The sequence below is a fragment of the Apodemus sylvaticus genome, chromosome 3 (assembly GCF_947179515.1).
Source record: "Apodemus sylvaticus chromosome 3, mApoSyl1.1, whole genome shotgun sequence".
Taxonomy (NCBI): Eukaryota; Metazoa; Chordata; class Mammalia; order Rodentia; family Muridae; genus Apodemus; species Apodemus sylvaticus.
In genome coordinates, this window is record NC_067474.1 from 67327426 (window position 1) to 67351202 (window position 23777).

The 23777-nt window shown below is 39.6% G+C and overlaps 1 protein-coding gene and 1 long non-coding RNA gene across 8 annotated transcripts in view; one reads left to right on the top strand and one right to left on the bottom strand.

Annotated features, from left to right (window-relative positions):
* The window catches only part of Fktn (fukutin), a 57509-nt gene extending 35071 nt beyond the window's left edge, over nt 1-22438 (top strand). For 5 of the 7 annotated variants that reach the window (XM_052176505.1, XM_052176506.1, XM_052176504.1 and 2 more), the window contains one exon: nt 17504-22438. In XM_052176505.1, coding sequence (XP_052032465.1) covers nt 17504-17717 — 214 coding nt within the window. In that variant the 3' untranslated portion in view covers nt 17718-22438. The remainder of the gene's footprint in view (nt 1-17503) is intronic. The other 2 variants (XR_007977016.1, XM_052176507.1) reach the window with 2 other exon arrangements.
* LOC127680807 (uncharacterized) lies at nt 6253-6922 on the bottom strand. The gene is made up of 3 exons (XR_007977017.1): nt 6475-6922; nt 6339-6437; nt 6253-6305 (listed from the first exon to the last, which is right to left on the bottom strand). It is a non-coding gene; the product is annotated as an uncharacterized LOC127680807 (long non-coding RNA).
* Nucleotides 22439-23777: the final 1339 nt, after the last annotated feature.

A 23777-nucleotide genomic window follows, 5' to 3' on the forward strand; every position in this document is an offset into this window, starting at 1 on the left:
GGGTTGGAAATGTTTAAGTTTATTCAAAATATAACAGAAATGCCAAAGTTAGTGTATAGAGTTTTCCTCTTGTAGATTGCATACCATAGATATTAAGATCATAGAGCCAGCTTTTGAATCCCAGCTGTATGTGTTATACCACAGCAGTTTGTTAATTTGGCCTCTCTGCATAAGGTTTTTCCACTTAAAAGTGGAAATAATATTAGACATTGACATGCAGCCCTGTTTTAAGGATTAAAAGTATTAATGTACAGGAAGGATTTTAAGAGTGTCGTGATGTCCTGAATGCTATTAGCTGGTGTTAATACCACTACGGTAATAGCAAAAGAAAATTGCCCCTTTCTTATGACAGGATATACAGATCTCAAAAAATATCTGATTTTTTGAGAAGTCATGTAAAACATCACTCTTTTATCTTAAATTTCCTACTAAGGGTGAATTTTTCTCCCCATGGGTGTGATCCAGAAACATAATCCTCGAAGCATTCATTTTAGCTGCTGTGCTTTTTGGTAGAGATAACTGGTTCACTCCACAGCTCGTTATAGTAGCAGTGTTTGGGAAGTGTGAAGTGCTCTGACTAACAGAGAAATGAGCAGTGAGGGAGCTGTCTGGACAGATGGTGTGCGTCCCAGAATTTCTATCATGTACCTTAAAACTGTAACCTTAAAAGGCAGAGAAAAGAACAGGGGAGGCTGTGTGGAGCAGTTTCTTTGGAAGACTCCCCAACCATATGCCATTGTCAGCACTGTTTCCTTTAAGGAAATAGAAGATTTATCACACTGCCATTTTCGAAGGGGAGAACCTGAAACTATTATGGGGTCCACTTCAATCCAACGTGACTCAAACACCAGATCAATGCAGAAAATGTAATCAAGCTGAACTGCGGCAATGAGCCAGAATATCACAGAAAATTTAAGCCCACAAATCATAAAGATCTGTGCCAATATTGTTACATCCTCCTACCAGTCAGGATTGGGGTTGGTTCCTGGTCTTGGGAATATGAATTTAGTTTAACCCTGTCAGCAAGATGAAGAAGTTGTCCCTGAGATGTCTGGACTCAGACAACTGTCTCCTTACAACAGAAGCTGTTCAGCTATTGGGAATCCCCAGCTCCCCTAGGGCCTGGTACCTTGAACCTAGTTTCCCCCTATGATTAAGTGGAGTCTAAAAGCAAAATGGCAGTACTTAGGACAAGCTTCTTTTGCTTGTTGCCAATAAAACTAGTATAAGAGTTTTTGGTTTTCTTTTAATTTTATAGCACTGTTTAAAACAAAATAAAAGCCATGTGTTGTTCATGCTGAGAAAAAAAAAAAAAACAACTTTAGAATGCTTTTAAGGAAGGAACTCAGTGGTAAAGGCTTCTCTTTCTACACTGTGCTCCACATGCCCTCTGACTGATGCTTCGGAGTCTAAGATTTGATCATAATATTACTATTAATTACTATTAATAGCAATTGTAAAGCTGTAAATTGTAAAGCTGTAGTAACAGAGTGTCTGCTAGATGCGGTCTACTATATAGTTTTAGATAATTGTATTACACTTTGGATTATGTATTCTTACTACCACCTCAGGCTTGAGGGTAACTCTGTATGAAGCTGTGGACCATTAATAACAGTGCCACTATTTAACCACAGACTTGTTTGGCTCTCCCTAAGTACATGGGTTAATAGCAGAAGTGAGTTGATCTAAGAACGTATTTAAAACAGTACCTGGCGCCATGCAAATACAGTGTCAGCATTAAGTACTGTTTCTATTAGCAATACTAGATTACCACTACTCTGCACTCCTAAGGTGCTGGACTGGTACAGAGCACAGTACCTCCACAGGTGCTGACTTGGATTAGTTACCCTCTAGGTGAGTGTTTTCTTCCCAAGTATTTGGCTTTTGCTTCTTTAGTCCCCATTAAGTGTTTTGGGTTTTCTGCCTTTATATCTTTTAAAGGTATATGTTCTGTATCTGTTTTATTTTCAGAAGTTGTCTGTGTTTCTCACAACTGCATCTATAGAGTCCAGATCACCAGTAGTAAAAAAGCGATGACGCTCTGGCAGGGTTTTTGAGGGGTGGTGTAAGGGAGAGGGTAATCTGCTTAATTTTCTCGCAGAATTTGTAAGCATTATTATCAGCATTATATAATCATAATTATTAGCATTATTACCTTCTAACATATTCAATGGATTGTACACGTAAAGCTGTCCTAAGCCCAAAGTTCATGGTGGGAAGTTTTTCCTTTTCAAATTTTTATTAGCATATAATAATTTTATTAGCATTTTATAATTTTATTAGCATTGTAAATAGTAATGGGTTTCATAAAGGCATTTTGTTTCAGACACGTTGTGTATTTTGGCATCCCCTATAACCTTCTCTTTGTCCCTGTTCCCCTTAGTCCCTTACCTTTGCTCAGTCTTGTTTCTAATTTCATGTCGTACAAATATAAGTAATTTTATGTATGACATGAAATATAAAATCTGAGATCCACAAATGGAAGTGAATATGTGATACTTGTCTTTGTGAGTCTGGTTTATTTTATGTAATATGATGATCCCCACTTAGCAAAGGGGATTATTTCTTTGCAAAGGGCTCAGATTTGTTCTTAGTTAAGACTAAAACTCCACTGTGTGTGTGTGTACCACAAGTCTTTAACTATTCATGTATGTCCTTGCCCCCAAGTTTTTCTATAGTATGGCTGTTGAGCATAGTGCTGCAGGGAACAGGAGGCACACATTTGTGTGGCTTGTCTGACTTAGAATCCTTAGCGCATACAGCCCACTGGAGTCATAGAGTAGTTCAGGAAACCTGAGACTTGACAACAATGGCATTGCATGAAGCTTTAAATAAAGAAACAGAATATAGAATGGGGGAGGGGCCCCTTGCTTCTGTACATGTAAAATATCTACAATATATAAAGAATTCAACAAGCTAAACACAAAAACCCAAACAACCCAGTCAGCAAATGGGCTAATGAAATGAAAAGACAGGTCTCAAAAGATGAGGCACAGATGACCACGAGCTATCAATAGATGTAAAGTAAAACATCACTGGGATTTCATCTCACCCCAGTCAGAATGCCTGCCATTAGGAAAACAGGAATAATGAATGCTGACAAAGACACAGGGAGCAGTGCATGTACACTGCTCCAGTCACTGTGGAAACATGGCGGCTCCTCAAACGGGAAAAAACTGTTTTTGTTTAACCTCTCAGTTCCTACAGCTATTGCATTGCGGTTTTTTTTTTTTTTTTTGCATTTTTTTCATCTGAATCAATATATGGATAGAAGCTAGAAGTTCTAGAGATAACCGTAAAAGCTAGGATTTATGATATACTTACCATATGTAGTGAATATGCTACATTTTATGGGTACCTTCTCGTTTAACCCTCTCAGGAACTTTGTAATGGAGATTTGAATACTGCTATCTTTATCTAATGGAGGAGATGAAACAGGCAATGTCGTTTCAGAGCCCATGTTCTCCTCCTTGTCCTCCTCCTTTTAAGATAAATTTTGTTCGTTGACAATTTTATGCATGTATATAATGCACTCTGGTTACTCACTCCACAGCTCTCTGGTTGCTCTCTTACCCTTCTCCACCATGTCTCTCAGGCCCACTTCCCTTTAAGTAACTTTCCCATATTCATGACTTTTTGTTTTGTGTAAGTGTCCCACTGAAATATAACTAGGGCCTGTGTCCCTCTGTGTGGTAGTGTGTGCTAGACTCACTGATGGGTGCTTACTGCAGCCTGTGTCTCCCCTCTCCCAGAATCTGTTAGTTGCCAGTAGTTCAGCCATGAGGGGTAGGGCCCATGAGTCCCCTTTCCTGTTCATAGCCAACTGATGAGTGGGCCTGACTTATGTAACCTAGGGCCAGTAAGTAAACCTGCTTCTCCACAACTGCCACAGCTCTTGGTACTGAGAAAGTGGCATTTTGAAGACCTTCTCCCTGCCTTCCAGGCAGAGCCCACAGTTTTTCTATATACAGTTAGTGTCACCAAGCTCACGGCCAGACTGTGAATACTCCCTTCATGAGAACACTGTTGGGACAATTCAGCTACTGCTCTCCCACCAACAGAGAATCCTTTATTGGATCCTTACAATGTCTTATATTTACTTACTGGCTCGCTCTTCAAATTTTTTGATTCATCCATTTTTAGACTACACTGAAAGTGTAGCTTCTGTGTAATTTATTACTTAATTTTTTTATAAATTACTTAATTTTTTTATAAATTACTTAATTTTTGTTTCTATAAAATTTATTTCTAACTGCTCTCTGTACTAAGATACTGTTTCAAATGTATTTTAGTTTCTGCTCTCAATGAGAGCATAATCCAGACCATAAAATAGGTGCAACAATATTCTGTAAGCAAAAAGCAAAGTTATTGAACTGTATACCATTTGCAGTTGAGGTCTTTGTCAAAAAGCAGCAATGAAGTATGGGTAAAAAAAAAAATAGAGGAGTCGGTTGGATAGACTTGGGAGAAATAGAGAGAAAGATTTATTTGTTACTTTTCTACTGATTTTTCCAATCGTATTTTAATTTTAAAATTCTCTAATTTAACTTTCTAGGCAGTTGTGCTTCAACTATTTCTCCATTTTACTGACAAGCAATATTAACTTATTTAATAAGGAAACTATATAATAACTTGTATTTAATAAAAAATATTTAATGATGAAATTTAGCTTCTTAAATATTTATGCATTTAGCTTTGGGGTGCCTTTAGTTTTTGACACAGTCTAGTACATGGTGGTGTATATTCAAGGATCACAGAACAAGGGTATGCTAGTACTGATGTAAGTGACGCTCCAGAATAATGTGCATGGAGGTGATTCCTGACAGTCAAATACCCTACTAGTGAGTGACATTGTAAAATACTGTTCTCACTAATTTTTGAGCTGCCGATTCCTTGTGGGCCTTAAACCACCTACTGTGCTTCAGATAATGTCATAAAAGGCAATTATGGTTTTGGGGGGTTTTTTGGTTTTGGTTTTTGGTTTTTTGGTTTTTGGGGTTTTGTTTTGTTTTGTTTTGTTTGTTTGTTTGTTTGTTTGTTTGTTTGTTTTTGGTATTTTTTTGTCACAGCAGCAGAGTTAGCCAAGCAGTGGTGGTAAGAGCCTTTAATCTAGCACTCAGGAGGCAAAGGCAGGCGGATCTCTGAGTTAGAGGCCAACCTGATCTACAGTGCTATACAGCCTGGGCTACACAGAGAAACTCTTTCTCTGAAAAACCTAAAATAAGCAAACAAACAAAAAAGCAGAATTGTTTACATTTACTTGTAACTCATTACGTTATATGGCAACTAATTTAGTGGAACTAACTGTATATGATTTTAAGTTGAAGCAAACAAACTTTTAGATAATGCTCTTAACCTTTATAAATAAATAGCGTTTCTAACCTAAAAAAAAATTCGGTTGGTATGAATGTGGAATAGCGATTACTACAGGTTGGGAAAGGGAGTCTAAAGTTGGTCACTGCATGCTGTATGCATGGACTGTATTGATGTGTACATTAACTAACGTGTATTAATCAGAAATATGTAAAACATTACCCAGAAATGGGTCATGTTGACATCATTTGGCTATGCTGTTTCGTACAAACAAATTTAATATCCATGCAGTTCAGATCTTAAGCAATCATGTCACATTTTTTTGTAGTATCTCCGGCACTAAGCCCCATGCTTTCTCAATAGCTGTTGGATTAATGAATATGAATGGAGAAATAAACTAATAGGGTTATGATCTATATTGCCAGATTGTAGTCCCAAAAAGTTATTAAATTTTTAAATAGCCACCAGGAATAAATGATACTGTTATGTTACTGAATCTTACATTGTAATTTTGATCATTGTGAGACTGGTTGTTCCTCTGAGTCATTTCCCCCCCTATGGCTTTTCATTAATATAACATATAAAACAGGATCAGTTATTAATGAGAGGTTATGAGAGTTATTACCTAGCAACTATTTAAAAGTTCATAGTCCTTTAGTCCTACCAGATACGTACCTCCTGCTACTTTCTAGTCTCCATTTCAAAATTCAGCTATGAGATACTATATCACTTTCTATTATGTCATTTTAAATACTAGTTGACCACTATGTAGAAACCTCTTTGTAAACTATACAAGTATGAGTTTAGGATAGTGGAGCCAGGAAATCTGTTAGCCCTAGATTCAAGTCTAAGATCAGCGTTTTGACCTAAACTTCTGAGCTTCAGATTTCTCCTCAATGAGAAGAAAATAACACTGCGTCCCTCACAGCATGCACTGCTTAGTTACATGCTGCAGTCACCTGTTGTAGGACTTAGTTACATGCTGCAGTCACCTGTTGTAGGACTTAGTTACATACTGCAGTCACCTGTTGTAGGACTTAGTTACATGCTGCAGTCACCTGTTGTAGGACTTAGTTACATGCTGCAGTCACCTGTTGTAGGACTTAGTTACATGCTGCAGTCACCTGTTGTAGGACTTAGTTACATGCTGCAGTCAGTCACCTGTTGTAGGACTTAGTTACATGCTGCAGTCACCTGTTGTAGGACTTAGTTACATGCTGCAGTCACCTGTTGTAGGACTTAGCTCACGATAGGGCTCAACTCTTCTTAATTCCTAGAATTCTGATTCAGTATCATGTAGTAATTAAGGGAAAATGTATTAGTGTACTAAAGTACCATATGTTGCAGGAAGGATGCAGACTTATGATATGCTGTAACAGAAAGATGAATTATAGACCTACAAAGGGTAAAGGTTGGCTCAGTACAGTCAGAATGCTAGTAAGTTACCTTGAGTTGGCTGTAAGAAAGAAAACTGTTGTGAAGTGTGGAAGTGATGCTGAGGAGTGCTAGTGAACAGTAGTTACCAAGGTCTTAATGCTGAGCTGCAGATGTCCAGGCTGATTTTCTTACACATATATGTGCATGGACTGGGGTTGCCTGGTCATAGGATTGTTCTTTGCTGTACTGTAATGTGGCCGTCATTGTGTTATAAGATGCACCTTTGCTGCACGTTCTTGGCAGCACTTGATATTCTCTTTAATTTTTTTTTTTTTTTTTTTTTTTTTTTTTTTTTTTTTGGTTTTTGGATTTGGTTTTTTTGGAGACAGAGTTTCTTTTCTTTTCTTTTTTTTAATATTTTTATTTTCTATATTCTTTCTTTACATTCCAAATGATTTCCCCTTTCCCGGATCCCCCCTCCCCCATATGTCCCATGTCCCATAAACCTTCTTCTCTCCATCCATTCTCCAATCACCTCCCTCCTTTTTTTCTCTGTCCTTATATTCCCCTCCAATGCTAGATCAATCCTTTCCAGGGTCAGGACCTTCTCCATACTTCTTCATGGGAGTCATTTGTTATGCGATTTATGCCTTGGGTATTCAGGGCTTCTGGGCTAATTAATATCCACTTATCAGAGATTACATTCCATGTGTATTCTTTTGTGACTGGGTTACCTCACTTAGGATGATATTTTCTAGATCAAACCATTTGCCTAAAAATTTTGTGAATTCATTGTTTCTAATTGCTGAGTAGTATTCTATTGTGTAAATATACCACATTTTCTGTATCCATTCCTCCTTTGAGGGGCATCTGGGTTCTTTCCAGCTTCTGGCTATTATAAATAAGGCTGCTATGAATATAATGGAGCATGTGTCTTTATTGCATGCCGGGGAATCCTTTGGGTATATGCCCAGGAGAGGTATAGTGGGGTCCTCCGGAAGTGTCATGTCCAGTTTTCTGAGGAACCGCCAGACTGATTTCCAAAGTGGTTGTACCATCTTACAGCCCCACCAGCAGTGGAGGAGTGTTCCTCTTTCTCCACATCCTCACCAACACCTGCTGTCTCCTGAGTTTTTGACTTCAGCCATTCTGACTGGTGTAAGGTGAAGTCTCAGGGTTGTTTTGATTTGCATTTCCCTAATGACTAATGATGTTGAGCACTTCTTAAGGTGCCTCTCGGCCATTCGAATTTCTTCAAGTGAAAATTCTTTGTTTATATCTGTACCCCATTTTTAATAGGGTTATTTGGTTCCCTGGGGTCTAACTTCTTGAGTTCTTTGTATATATTGGATATTAGCCCTCTATCAGATGTAGGGTTGGTGAATATCCTTTCCCAATTTGATGGTTGCTGTTTTGTCCTTTTAACAGTGTCCTTTGTCTTACAGAAACTTTGTAATTTTATGAGGTCCCACTTGTCAATTCTTGATCTTAGAGCATAAGCTATTGGTGATCTGTTCAGGAACTTTTCCCCCATGCCCATGTCCTCTAGGGTCTTCCCCAGTTTCTTTTCTATTAGTTTCAGTGTGTCTGGTTTTACATGGAGGTCCTTGATCCACTTGGAGTGAAGTTTAGTACATGGAGATAAGAATGGATCAATTCGCATTCTTCTGCATGCTGACCTCCAATTGAACCAGCACCATTTGTTGAAAAGGCTATCTTTATTCCACTGGATGTTTTTGGCTCCTTTGTCGAAGATCAGGTGACCGTAGGTGTGTGGGTTCATTTCTGGATCGTCAATTCTATTCCATTGGTCCACTTGTCTGTCACTGTGCCAATACCATCCAGTTTTTAACACTATTGCGCTGTAGTATTGCTTGAAGTCAGAGATACTGATTCCCCCAGAATTCCTTTTGTTGTTGAGAATAGTTTTAGCTATCCTGGGTTTTTTGTTATTCCAGATGAATTTGAGAATTGTTTTTTTCTAACTCTGTGAAGAACTGAGTTGGGATTTTGATGGGGATTGCATTGAATCTGTAGATTGCTTTTGGCAAGATGGCCATTTTAACTATATTAATCCTGCCGATCCACGAGCATGGCAGATTTTTCCATTTTCTGAGGTCTTCTTCAATTTCCTTCTTCAGAGACCTGAAGTTCTTGTCATATAGATCTTTCACTTGTTTGGTTAGAGTCACACCAAGATACTTTATATTGTTTGTGGCTATTGTGAAAGGTGTCATTTCCCTAACTTCTTTCTCAGCCTGCTTATCCTTTGAGTATAGGAAGGCAACTGATTTGCTTGAGTTGATTTTATAACCAGCCACTTTGCTGAAGTTGTTTATCAGCTGTAGGAGTTTTCTGGTGGAGGTTTTCGGGTCACTTAAGTAGACTATTATGTCATCTTCAAATAGTGATAATTTGACTTCTTCCTTTCCAATTTGTATCCCCTTGACCTCCTTATGTTGTCTAATTGCTCTAGCTAGAACTTCAAGTACTATATTGAAAAGATATGGAGAGAGAGGACAGCCTTGTCTAGTCCCTGATTTTAGTGGGATTGCTTCAAGTTTCTCTCCGTTTAGTTTGATATTGGCTACTGGTTTGCTGTATATTGCTTTAACGATGTTTAGGTATGGGCCTTGAATTCCTGTTTTCCAAGACTTTTAGCATGAAAGGATGCTGAATTTTGTCAAATGCTTTTTCTGCATCTAATGAGATGATCATATGGTTTTTTCTTTGAGTTTGTTTATGTAGTGGATAGCATTGATGGATTTCCTTATATTGAACCATCCCTGCATCCCTGGGATGAAGCCTACTTGATCATGGTGGATGATCATTTTGACGTGTTCTTGGATTCGGTTGGCAAGAATTTTATTAAGTATTTTTGTATCAATATTCATAAGAGAAATTGGCCTGAAGTTCTCTTTCTTTGTTGGATCTTTGTGTGGTTTTGGTATCAGCGTAATTGTGGCTTCATAGAACGAGTTGGGTAGAGTTCCTTCTGTTTCTATTTTGTGGAATAGTTTGAAGAGTATTGGTGTTAGGTCTTCTATGAAGGTCTGATAGAATTCTGCACTGAAGCCATCTGGTCCCGTGCGTTTTTTTGGTTGGGAGACTTTCTATGACCCTTTTTATTTCTTCAGGTGTTATGGGACTGTTTAGTTGATCTATTTGATCCTGATTTAGTTTTGGTGTCGGATATCTGTCTAGGAAACTGTCCATTTCCTCCAGATTCTCCAGTTGTGTTGAGTATAGGCTTTTGTAGTAGGATCTAATGATTTGTTTTAATTTCCTCAGTTTCTGTTGTTATATCTCCCTTTTCATTTCTAAATTTGTTAATCTGGATACTGTCTCTGTGCCCTTTGGTTAGTCTGGCTAAGGGTTTATCTATCTTGTTGATTTTCTCAAAGAACCAGCTCCTGGTTTTGTTGATTCTTTGTATGGTTCTCTTTGTTTCTACTTGATTGATTTCGGCCCTGAGTTTGATGATTTCCTGCCTTCTACTCCTCCTGGATGAAATAGCTTCTTTTTGTTCCAGGGTTTTCAGGTGTGTCATTAAGCTGTTAGTGTATGCTCTCTCCATTTTCTTTTTGGAGGCACTCAGGGCTATGAGTTTTCCTCTTAGCACTGCTTTCATTGTGTTCCATAGATTTGGGTATGTTGTGTCTTCATTTTCATTAAGTTCTAAAAAGTCTTTAATTTCTTTCTTTATTTCTTCCTTGACCAAGGTATCATTGAGTAGAATATTGTTCAGTTTCCACGTGTATGTGGGTTTTCTTTTGTTTTTGTTGCTATTGAAGACCACTTTTACTCCATAGTGATCTGATAGGAGGCATGGGATTAGTTCGATCTTCTTATATTTGTTGAGGTCTATCTTGTGACCAATTATATGGTTGATTTTGGAGAAGGTACCATGAGGTGCTGAGAAAATGGTATATATTCTTTTGCTTTAGGATAGAATGTTCTATATATATCTGTTAAATCTAATTTGTTCAAAGCTTCAATTAGTTTCATTTTGTCCCTGTTCAGTTTCTGTTTTCCTGATTGGTCCATTGAGGAGAGTGGAGTGTTGAAGTCCCCCACAATTATTGTGTTAGGTGCAATGTGTGCTTTAAGCTTTAGTAAAGTTTCTTTTATGAATGAGGGTGCCCTTGCATTTGGAGCATAGATGTTCAGGATTGAGAGTTCTTCTTGTTGTATTTTTCCTTTGGCCAGCAAGAAGTGTCCCTCAGAGTCTCTTTTGATGACTTTGGGTTGAAAGTCAATTTTATCTGATATTAGACTGGCTACTCCAGCTTGTTTCCTGAGACCATTTGCTTGTAAAATTGTCTTCCAGCCTTTTACTCTAAGGTAGTGTTTGTCTTTGACCCTGAGGTGTGTTTCCTATATGCAGCAAAATGTAGGATCCTGTTTACGTATCCAGTCGGTTAGTCTATGAGACAGAGTTTCTCTGTGTAGCCCTGGCTGTCCTGGAACTCACTCTGTAGACCAGGCTGGCCTTGAACTCAGAAATCCACCTGCCTCTGCCTCCCAGAGTGCTGGGATTACAGGCGTGCACCACCACCGCCTGGCTCTCTTTAAATTTTAACCATTTTTCTTAGATATTCATTGTTACCATACCATAGATTTAATTTCCACTCTTTCTGTATTTATTGACCATCTAGATGCTCTGTTTTGGGGGAGCTTATTACTATCTTAGAGATTTGCCTCTGAGACGTCAGTTCTCTTCTTACTAACTATAGCTCTATATATCAAACACATCTTCCAATATGGCCTTTCTTCTTTTCCCTCTCAATAGTAGCTTACTCACTGAAAGTTCCTAGTTTTAATGTAATTCTGTGTATCAGTCTTTATGTGTCCTTTCTACAGAATATTTTCCTATTTGAGGTAATGAAGGTGTTTTCTCGGTTGTCTTTTAGACACTGTTTTACATGTAACAAAGTAAAGATCAAGTGTAACCTCCAGACTTTATTCGTACTAGCTTTTTGTTAGTGTTCTCTTTCCGTTCCAAGAGCCAGTTCAGTGTACCACGTTACACTTAGACTCCTTGGCTTTTGACCCTTGATTTTAATCCACGAGTTTAAAAATGACACCAGTGATTCCAGATTGCCATCCATCATTGTCCTAGCTCTGCCCAGGCGTGGACTTGCTTTCTCTGTAAAGTTGAGTGCCACTGTAGAAATGATCTTCCCTCCTTCCAGGTTTTCATAGATCTGCCCCAGCCCAACTGACTTCTTTCTGCTGAGGTTTTTTTTTTTTTTTTTTTTTTTTTTTTTTTTTTAAAGAGTCCTTTGCAAACCTGTCTGCCCTAAATTACAGATAAAGTTGGTCTTGATAAACTTTCAGGCCAAGTGAAACCTCAGTGCCACTTGACTGACTTGGCTCTCTGCTGTTGAGTGAGCAGGAGAGGTGGAACAGTGAAGCTAAGTCGTTCTGCTTGTCACTGTGCTACAGAGTTAGCTTCCGACCTGTCCCTCGAGGACTCCCAGCTGAGAGGCTGACGTTATGCTCCTGTAGTTCCAAATCTCAAGAAACACATTTGTCTCTGCAGGACGTACAGCTGCAAAGCTAAAGACAGATTTGAGTAATTTCTTTAAATGAATATATTTAAAGTGTTGGTTTTTCCAGAGGAATCCCATTTCCTGCTCTGTTTATATCTTCGTATTTTGTAACATACCAATTATGTCACAAGGCTCCGTAATTGAGTCTCCAGACAGTGGGTGAGGAGCAGGTGTAAGAGGAAGGGCTGAGGGAGAAACCTGAAGAGGCCATTTGTTCTAAAGTGACCTTTGGTTTTTGTTTTGTTTTGTTTTTTTTTAAAGGAAAAAATTGTACTACAAAACTTTTATTTATTACAAGTTATAATTTTTTCAAATATATTTTGTTAACCATAATTTGGTAGTGTTTGAAGAGACATTTCCACTACAAGACGTATGTCACAGGTGTTAACAGTTTTATTTAGATAAGCCGAATGGTTTGGTTTTACCCATGCTACCCAGATATCCCAAATGTTCATCTTCTGGTAACCAGATACATTAATTGTGTATTCACACCTGGAATATTACCGAGTACTGAAGAGGAATGAGTTACCAGATATACTAACATGGATGAATCTTCAAAACATGCAGAGTGAAAGAACTCAGATGGGAGGAGGACTCCCTGTGCATTTTCATGTATTTGAATTGTTACCGAGCATTGCCTAGGCTTGCGGAATCCCAGCGATCAGTAGGCTGAGTCAGAGGAAGAGCCACAAGCTCAGGGGCACCCCAGGCTACAACCGGAATCAAAACCCTTCTGCGTAGGCTCTCGTCTGTGTAGGACTGAACTCGGGCTGGGCAGCAAGAGCCTTTTCCCACCAGCCAGCACTCACACTTTTTAAAACATCACTTAAAATAAATGCATTTCATTCTATAAGATTATACCACAAAACATTGAGTTAGGTTAAAAATACAAAAACACTTTATAATTTTGAAAACTGATGCTAAGACAAAATTACTCATAGTAAGTGTAGTCCAAGATTATACATTGAGCACTGTATGGGCCAGAGGCAGTGAAGTTGATCAAGGAAAACCTAATTGCATGGAGACCTTTGCATCTGATTAGACAAATTAGATAATATGCTATGATTTTTAAAAATCCTTTTGTATCTGGTATAGAATTTGATTTTTTTTTTTTTTTTTTTTTTGGATTTGTTTTTTTCGAAACAGAGTTTCTCTGTGTAGCCCTGGCTGTCCTGGAACTCACTCTGTAGACCAGGCTGGCCTCGAACTCAGAAATCTGCCTGCCTCTGCCTCCCAGAGTGCTGGGATTACAGGCGTGTGCCACTACCGCCAGGCTTGGTATAGAATTTGAACTTTAACCTCTATCTAATTATTACATCTAAAGAGAAATTCTTCAAAAATTATCTGACAGAAAATAATTATAGCTAGAATCTTAATTTGTTGGTGATAAGCTACAGATCTAGTTTTTATAAGTCATGTAGTGTCCCGACCCACAGGACAGTCAACAGGGTCCCCGGACCACCTAGGAGAAGGTGAGAGACGGACAGCAAGACAGTATTCTGATCAAGCTGTCAAATTTTACTTTATACACAAGGGCAATTTAAAGGGAAGCAAGCAAGATGTAGGAAGGGGTGAAGGGGGCAAGTCATTGTATTTGGGGAACAATCTCAGGGGGTTAGCATCATTTCTCCAGAACAGTTTCTCAGAATTGTCTCTCAGAATCTCAGGGAAGAATTGGCAATTGCTGAAGGAACTTGGCATAATTCGATCATGAGGAGGCGAAGTGGAGAGGAGTTGCTATGGTAACCTAACCACCGGTGAGCTCTGCATGTACTGACCATTTAGCTTACTTGGCTGATCTTTAGTACATTTCCTTCTAAAAGCAGCCTAGAAAAAACAGGCTAGAAACAGCTGTTTTGAGATCTATGTGAGAATGGCTCCTGGTAATGTAGTATAAATAAAAGTTCTTCAAAACTTGGTTCTCTGGCATGTTGTATGTATGTATGTGTTTAAGCTATTGGGTTTATAATCATAAAGTATGTCCAGTCACCTATTACCTATTCCCAGTCAAGAAACTGAATTAATAACCAGAAAGCCTTTTTTCTCCTTCCAAAAGTTACTGAGACCTCCATAGTTTACAAGTAAACTGACCATCATGTCTTCATACAGAAAGTTCCCTGTAGGGGATAGAGCCTATTTATAAACACAGGAAGAGAGCAGCTGAGTCTTAGTACGTAGGCCTTGGCAAGCCTGGGCATGCACTGCCCCAGAATAGTTGTAAGCAGGGAAATGGCACGGTGAGCCCTCATGAAAACTTGCTAAAAGAACAGTGCATATGCATTAGTGTGATTCTTTACCATAAAGGATTTAAGGGAACGCTTCCCTGTGCATAAAACTGGTATGCCATACCCAGCCCTGCCACAAGGGGTTGGCTGGCGGGCTGGTGACTGAATTGATGTTATAAAAAAGCATAAATTCTGTAATTGAGCAAAAATCCTTTCAGAAAAATTGAATTAGCAGGGCTATGGGGTGTCCTTGACTTGATGAATGGAAGATAATAAAAATGTGGAATGAACATCATGTTTAATGGTAAAACTTCAGAAGCTTTTCCATTACAGTCAGAGGGAGCAATGTTCGTGGGCTTCTATTAAACAGCATGCCGGTGTTTAGGCACTGGAATAACAACAGTTAAATTGGGAGGTAATGATGACGACATAAGATGCTAATGTTAATAAACCATTTGTGTTGTCAAGGGGAAGGGGAGTTTGGCTGTGTTCTTACAGCTACAGCATTTAATGCAGACTTCCATGTAGAGAGGTCAGGGTCAGTGTAGTTGATGGGTCTGTCTTCCTTAGCCACCGTAATGAGCACCGGTAAAAGCACTGATCTGGGGTGCTGGAAAAGCTTTCTTCTCATTTAGCAATTATGTCCCTAGATAGTACAGTTAAGTTGACAAAATTCTTAACTACCCCAAAGCAGCTTTATTGGTTTGAAGGAATTTTAGAGGAAAATAAAGCTATCCTCCTCTAGCTCACAGTCCAGCAACCATTTTAGGCAGAAGCAGCATGTTCAAGTTAGGAACAGATGGAGAAGTTTCTGTGGTAGCAAGATCTCCTAAATGTGTAGCCTAAGTTAGAGTGCCGTAGTCTAAATTTAAACCTGTTCCCATTATAAATCCCATCCTAAGACTTTAAATTTAAAGTACAGACTGCTCTACCAGACTTTACCATAGCTTTTAAAGCCAAGAGATTTAGTATCAATCAGTGTTTACTGGTGACCCACGCAAAGTACATGGCGTGTGCTGTTTTGTGTAACTTACTGCCCTTTTCCTGGTCGTGGCCTGACTTCATAATTAGTTAAAACATAGAATGGGTTGTTTATTGCTCCTATTCTGGGAAGCTAAGATACTCTTTGGTTGAATAGAGAGAGCAGAGAAACAAAAATCACAGAGGCTTTGGGGGTTGGGAGGGAGCAGGTTTAGGAACAGAAGTTAACACTAGAGTTGAATTGTTTCTGTATGATTTTCACGGTGTCTCTGTACTTTACGCGTTCTGGGTTTATGCTTAGATTCCTCTTCACTGTTCTAAGCATTGTTTGTATAGTCTGCAGTCTACTGTGTGTGTTCTAAAGCTGTTGTCTGTCTCTCTCTGCTGTCTGATGAGACTGTAGAAGCTAATACTTAAAAGAGATGCTTCCTGGCTGCTGTCGCTAAGGGAGACCATATCCGCTTCACCTCAGGTTCCTTGTGTCAACTTGATGGTATGGGACAGGTGGGCACTCTGCTGACCAGCAAGTGATCGTGGAGGGTGGAGGGTGATGATGGATGGGCGTGTCTCATGACACAACGAGTAATTCCATGGATCTGAGTGTGCAGGGTAAAGTTGGGACCAGCAGATGTTGATTCTAAGCAGTATCTTATTTCTTTCTCAGCGAGGAGACTTTATGTGGCTATCTTTTTAGAGAGGTCAGCTGGACAGGGCTGTCCACTCACCACCAGTGCCCTCTGACTTTTTTAGAGGCACTTGCTACTTTAGAATTTATTCAGACCCACTTTCAAGTAGGAGTTCATATTCACTTAGTGGTGAGATGAGATATTCAAAAGCAGAATCCATTCTTGTGGTTCACTTGGTAAACATAATCAAATACAATCAGATACCTCTTCTCCAGTCCTCTACTCTGTCTTTAGCTTTCTGATATATTAAATTCTTATGGTCCCTATTATTGCCATTTCAGGATTAATTACTGAAAATTCTTTTTGAGTTGTTAAGAAAAAAAATTCTCACCAAGAATCTTAACACAAAATATAGAGCTATGTAACTTCAAACAGACCTGCTACTTTTAGTTTTCCTTTGTAATATATCATGTATAATTTATACTTAATCTGAAGTACCTATTTAAATATTTTGGGTTTTGAGACAGGGTCTTCTATAGCCCAGAAGTGCCCTGTCCGTCACTATATGATTAAAGCTGGGCTTGAACTCCTCTTGCCTCTCCCTTCCAAGTGCCACAATTACAGGCATGTATCACCATGCCCATAATTATTCACACACCTTTAAGAGGCATATTTTTAGCCGGGCAGTGGTGGCACATGCCTTTAATCCCAGCACTTGGGAGGCAGAGGCAGGCGGATTTCTGAGTCCGCCTGGTCTACAGAGTGAGAGTTCCAGGACAGCCAGGGCTACACAGAGAAACCCCATCTCGAAAACAAAACAAAACAAAAAAAAAAAATGCATATTTTTGGTTAATTCAAAAGCTTCAAAATTCTTATAGTTCTGTAGCAGATGCAACCGAATTCATTTTAACTGGTATTTCTTAGACAGGTTTAGAGATGCTCTTTAGAGTCTAAGACAAAAAGTAAAGTTATTGTCTGTAAAGCAAGGGGAAAGCCTAGAGGATGCTATTGGAATCAATCCGTATCCCTTGGAACTCCAGATAATACAAGAGAAGAAAATGACCATTTCTTACGTCTTGTGGAAACTCTGCTATGACACCTCTTTCTCCCGGTGTTTCCCAACACAATCCCAGAGCTGATTTCGATTTGTCTGGTCTTGGTGGGCTCCCGCCTATAGCAGTCACTGTAACTTGGCTAGTGCCAAGCCTGGATTTGGTTTAGTTTATAGTTTGGTTTGTATTTTGTCTCATCTTTGGAGCTCATGAGTGGGATTAACTCCCCTTCAGATTGGCAGAGACTATAAGAAGACGGGATGTTGGGGTTAGCATTAATCCTGGAAGAAAAAGAGGATCTGGGCAGGTCTGAAGGCACCCAGCGGCTGAGTTACTTGGCCTAACGCTTCCTGCTTATCTGTGTTTTGCTGCAGGTATCTGTTTCCCAAGTTTACTCTGTGCTGGACTGAGTTTGTAGACATAAAAGTCCATGTTCCCTGTGAAACAGTTGACTACATTGAAGCCAACTATGGGAAGACCTGGAAGATTCCTGTCAAGACATGGGACTGGAAGAGCTCACCCCCGAACGTGCAGCCCAATGGGGTCTGGCCAATCTCCGAGTGGGATGAGGTTATCCAGTTGTACTGAGAACACTAAGCTCAGGTGGGGCATTTCCCAGAAAGGAGGCGGGTAACTGTTTAAAGCACTGCTGTTTTTTGCCTGATGTGAGAGCCAAAGAAGAGAAATGACAAGTTGGAAGACAGAAAAGGTTTTCTGACTCGTGGGCCATCTAAATAGTTCTGCCATTCAGCATTTACTGAGGAGATTATACACCAGGTGAAGTACTGGGATCTGGTGAATGAGCAATTGCAGCCTCTCTCTTGACCCATTGGTAAGCACTACAAGTTTCTTTTGAAGGAAGCTTACCCTCTGAAGAGCTGGTGTACAATATGATGTATTCCATAATGATTTTTAAAATGTTAATTAATGTTTATACCGGAAAGTGAGCTCAGCATACGAAGCTTACAAAGGATATGTTAGTTAAGAATAATTCATTCCTGCCTGTCCTTGGGATTTAGCTGCTGCGTTAGAGCTGCTTTTAAGGTTGTGGAATATGAGTTAATATTCCAGTGCGTGATTAGAGTTTGTCTCACAGAGAAAAGATGGTGGTAAACTCATTTCACAAGCAGTGTGATACACAGTTGGCTTCAAGCACAGGGCATTCTATAAGAGAAGATGAGAGCCCATATCAGCTCTTGTCAAGACCATACACTGTTTTCATATTTCAAGTGAACAATGGATGCTTAGATGGTGCTTGAATCTCTGACATCATAGGAATATTTTCACTGACCTGCAGTAGTACTTGCTGAAAAATCATTTAATCATGCTATCGAAAGTTGTGACATCTCAAAGCTTATGTTCTTTATTCATTTTCAATCACTCTTGGATTTTAAAATGGAATTATTCATGAATATTTTTATATTTTATGAATGTATAACTCTTCTGCCCTTAATTTTAATATTGACACTAAATACTAATAGACATACCTCTGAGTTTTTTAAAAAATACCCTTTATTTATTTATCAACCATAGTTCCATATGATTAATTTATGGCCTACACAATAATTTATTTAGCATGAAGATATTACTGTTCTTAATATTCCTGTATTACTTCAAGTTTCCAAAATGGAGGGTTAATGTGAACCTGGAAACTATTCCTTTTTCTAGATCACTGTCGTTAAAGCCTGTGTCCATCTCTAGATTGTCATTCTGCTGAGTGTAAGAGGGCAAGGACTTCCTACTGCCAAGTACTGCACATGTGAGACACCTTGATTTCCTTTTTCTTCTCAAAATACACTTATGAGTAAGTTGGAGCAGCTGCGCTGAAGCCGCACAGAGGATACAGCGGATGCCTATCTTCCTTGCCTGGGGGGGGGGTCGCCACTCCCTGCTGCTTAGGGGTGTGCTTCCTGGCAGCTTTGCAGACTTCCCTCTGAAAGTGTAGTTACTAAAATGGAAACCAGAATATCTGAGGGAATGGACTGGCCGAAAGGAAAAGGGAAAAAAAGAAAAACTTGGAGGAAGTAAACTTGAAGTCACCTACTTCCAAATTTTAACTTCAACATGAAAACTGTCTTTGTTGGATGACAAGCAACAGTTAGGATGCAGCCTCTGTGTAGGAATATTGTCTCTCCATATGCATCTAATGAGGTTGTTATAATTATTAGCAAACTTGTACCCAAATGACAGATCATAACCAGTTCTTTCCTAGAAAATAAGTCTATAGAATATGTACCCAAGTTTTAGATACCCAGCCCTATGTATTTTTATGCGCTAAACAAACAAAAGCCACCACCAACAACAACAACCAGATAATAGTGTTCTTGAGGACAAACCCACCCCACCTGGAGAGGATCATTTGCTTGTACTCAGTATCAGGGAGTACGTATGTTTACATCATGCTCCTTGAGAGCTTCCACGTCTGCCAGGAGATCTTACCCACCCCTGGTCAGGTTACTTCTCTTATATCTATCGTTGTGGAGTGCAAGATCTGCAAGTGCCCATAATACAGATGCTCTTGGTCCTGTGCACAGAGGTTCTGTAGTCTTCCCTCCATAGAGGATGGGGAAACTTGTCTTCCCCCTGGTTTGGCTTCAGTTTTTAGGTTCTGTCCCACCTTGGAGAAAGTTTCCCAGAATTTGCAGGTGAGGTTTACTTCTGAAAATGACTCAGTCATTCTGAAGCCAGTGCTTCTTAACCTTTGAACTCTGCTGAGTGTCCGCAGACTTTGGTCAGGTGTGCCTACCACCTGACTGACCCTTTCAGATCACTTTTCTTCCCTCCCTGAATATGCAAACTGTTATTCTTCTCATATGACTACTTTCTGGTTCCATTTACCTGGTTTGCTTGAAGATACCTTTTGCCAGGCAGTGGTGGCACATGCCTGTAATCCCAGCACTTGGGAGGCAGAGGCAGGCAGATTTCTGAGTTCGAGGCCAGCCTGGTTCCAGGACAAGCCAGGGCTACACAGAGGAAAAAAAAAAAAAAGATACCTTTTAAATTAACTTGTTCTCATGTTGCCAAGGATACTTCCAGAGAGACCATGAGAAGCACATGCTTTCTCAGTTTACAACAGCCACCTACTTCCCTAAGGAAGGGCTGGCATGGAGGACTTGCCCTGCTCCTGGATATAGTTATTGACATTGGCCACTGAGATAAAATAACAGTAACTAAAACTGGGCATTCCTAAGAGTAGCTGAGATAGTTCTTAGTGGAGCCTCCATGACACTTCAGTGCTTGGTGAGTTTTCCAGTGTCTCGGTGGCATGTGCTTCAGGGTGTCCCATGGAATGCCTGAGCTGACAGAAATGCTGAGGAGGGTCTATTTCTTCTTGTCCAGAATTCTCAGGACACCTTCTTACCTGTATTGGAGGAGAGGGTGGGTGGGGGGGGGCACAGAAGCCTTATCTACAAAAAATAGAACAGTTTCTGTCTGAAGATATCACCTGTGGTTTCTGACTCTTGAAATGCTTAAAGGATTAAATGAGACATAGGTGCTTCCATTCAGGCCCACGGTTAAGTAAGTACTCATGAGAAGTGCCGTTTCCTAATTCATGGTTCTGTTGTAACTTGGAAGGTTGCACAACACAGTTGCTTAAAAATAAAATTGGGACTTGGGCACTGGTGAGATAGCTTAGCAGGTAAATGCAATTGTTACCAAATCTGACATGAGTTTGATCCCCAGGACCCATATAGTTTAAGGAGAGTGTTGCTATATTTTTCCAACCCAATTACCCAGTAAAAGAAATCTCAATTCAATCAATAGCAATACAAGCTATACACCTAGATTGGGCAGATCTCCCACAACACTACTCTATTCCCATCTATGTTATCTCCCATATAATTATCAGTTTCTCCAGTCCACAATCTTTTCCCCATCTTCTCAGTCCATCTTCCATAGCTCCTCCCCCTTCCCTGTCGATCCTTTTCTCCTCCCCCAAACTCTCAGCTCTTCCTCCTTCCTCCTGCCCAATCATTGGCTCAAGCCTTTCTTTGAAAAGTTAAGGTGGAAAGAAGGTTCACTCCTCATCTGTAGCCCTCCCAGGAATGGAATCAGCATCAAAATATAAGCCCAGGGCTATCCACAACAGGAGAGAACCTCAAATACATCAGTATACAGGCTCTGATGTGCTTGGTGCTCCTCTCTAGCACAAGAGGACAACACACACACACACACTTAGTCAATATCATGAAAAGTTTTTATTGTATCCAAGCATTGCAGGTCAAATTGTGTGATGTATGAACTCAGAGTCATTGCCATAGCACCCCCACCTGGATCAGTTGTCTCTCATTTTGTTGACCAAGTTGCTGTCTTCTAATGCTATCCCATTGTACTGCTTCCTTTTAAACCCAGTCAGATTACTCTTAAGTTTTGTGCCTTGCTTTTCAATATGCTAGCCTTGGGCAGCAAACATCACTATATATAATGATTTTCAGAACCAAAGATTTTGGAATGCTTAGTTTTATTTAACTGCCTACTCTATAAAAATGTGGGTTAGTAGTAGTCTAACCATATGGGATGTCTGGATTCAGTACAAAGCACCAGAAATCTGAGGCAGAAGGCTTACCACATGCTCAAGGCCAGCGTGGGCTATCTAGGGGATACCAGCCTATCCTGGGCAATAGTGTAATACACAGTATTGAGGGAGGACAAAGGAGGGGAGAGAAAGAGAGACAGAGATAGAGAGAATGAAAATAAATCTGCCCGCAGATTTATGTTTTTATCTAAAGTAGGCAAAAAATCAGGAGGATACACAATGCTGTTTTAAATAGTTAATTGTAGGCAAACAGACCAATTGGGTGTTAATGCCTTTTATATAGGACCAATAGGGAAGTATAAATTTTTTGAAAAAATGTGTTTCCAAACCCTCAGAATACCTAGGCTAAAATTTACTCCTATAATTCCTGGATAGGTCCTAATAGAATTTCTATGAGGGCCATTTAGTCATCTAGACTCCTGTCTACTTATGAGTAGCTTTCACAGAAGGGCAATGTATAAGAAAGCTTTGTCATATAAAGTATTCTGTCATGCACTTTAAAAATTATAAGCTTGTACAGCCTGATGACAATTTATTCTAAGCATGAAAACTAGTTGATGAGTTTGTTAACTGTAGCTCTGTCAACATGTGACATATGACTATGACACACATGTATGTCAATTTTCTAGACAAAGCTATATTTTAAACATGAGATTTCAGTATATGCTTACCAGTTTAATATTTGGTTTTGTCTTCAGGTATAGTTTATGGTACTACTGAAAATAGTTTTAATATGAGTACTCTGATCTGAATTTGTAATACACAATCTACTTTGTGATGATTAATAAAATTTTTTAATCTCTTGTGATCTTTTGTGTTTGTTTTTGAAAGTCTATCTAGGAAAGAAGATAACATTTGAAACGTAAATAAAACAAAAATCTAATAAAAAATAAAATAAGATTAAAAAAGAAAGACTAGAAATAAAAAGCAGTTGTGTTGAAAACTGGTAAAATAGTAATCGTGCCACAAATGCATGTTTCTAAAATTCAAGTCTGGAAACCCTAGAGGTCTAGACACAAACACTGAGATCAAAACTTCTCAGTGACAAAGTCTACCACATGACATCTCTCATGCAGAGTTTGGCTTATCAGCTCAGGATAGCCAGGAAGAGCACTTTCTGTGGAGAACCATGACATACTTTAGGATCAGAGATCTCTAGAAAAGAGATCTTTTATAGTAGTTGAATGTAAGCCCAACTACTTACCCCGAGGATTGAAGTGAAAGTCCTAGTTATACAAACCCAACAGTCTGTAAAGGAATTATGTTCATCTAAAAATGTCAAGAAGAGGGATGGTAAGATGGCACTGGCTTCTCTTCCAGAGGTCCTGGGTTCAATTCTCAGCAACCACAAGGTGTCTCATGACTATCTATAAAGAGATCAGATGACCTTTACTGACATGTAGTGTACATGCAGACAAATCACTCCTACATTAAAAAAAATTAATAAATGGTTTTTAATTAATTAAATTTTATACTCCATAGTTTATTCCCCACCCTGTCCACCCTCTGACTGTTCCACATCCCGTACCTCCTCCCTACCCCCCTGTCTCCTCATGGATGTCCACCCCCCATCCCTGCCCTGACCTCTGAACTCCCTAGGACCTCCAGTCTCTTGATGGTTAGGTACATTGAACACAGACCCAGCAGTCTGCTACTGTATGTGTGTTGGGAGGCTCATATCAGCTGGCATAAGTATGCTGCCTGTTTGGTGGTCCAGTGTTTGAGAGATCTCAGGGGTCCTGATGAAATGAAACTGCTGGTTAGTTCTACACGATCGCCCTTCAGCTTCTTTCAGCCTTCCCTAGTTCAGCTACTTCTGGCTGTTGGTTGGGTGCAAATATCTGCATCTGACTCTTTGAGCTGCTTGTTGGGTCTTCTAGAGGGCAGTCATGCTCTGTCCCTTTTTGTGAGCATTCCATAGCCTCAGTAATAGTGTCAGGACTTGGGACCTCCCCTTTAGCTGGATCCCACTTTGGGTCTGTCTCTGGACCTTCTTTTCCTCAGGCTTCTCTTCGTTTCCATCCCTCTTCTTTCAGAGAGGCACAATTATGGGTCAGAGTTGTAACTGTGGGATGCCCCCTCCCTTCACTTGATGGCTTGTCTTCCTGCTG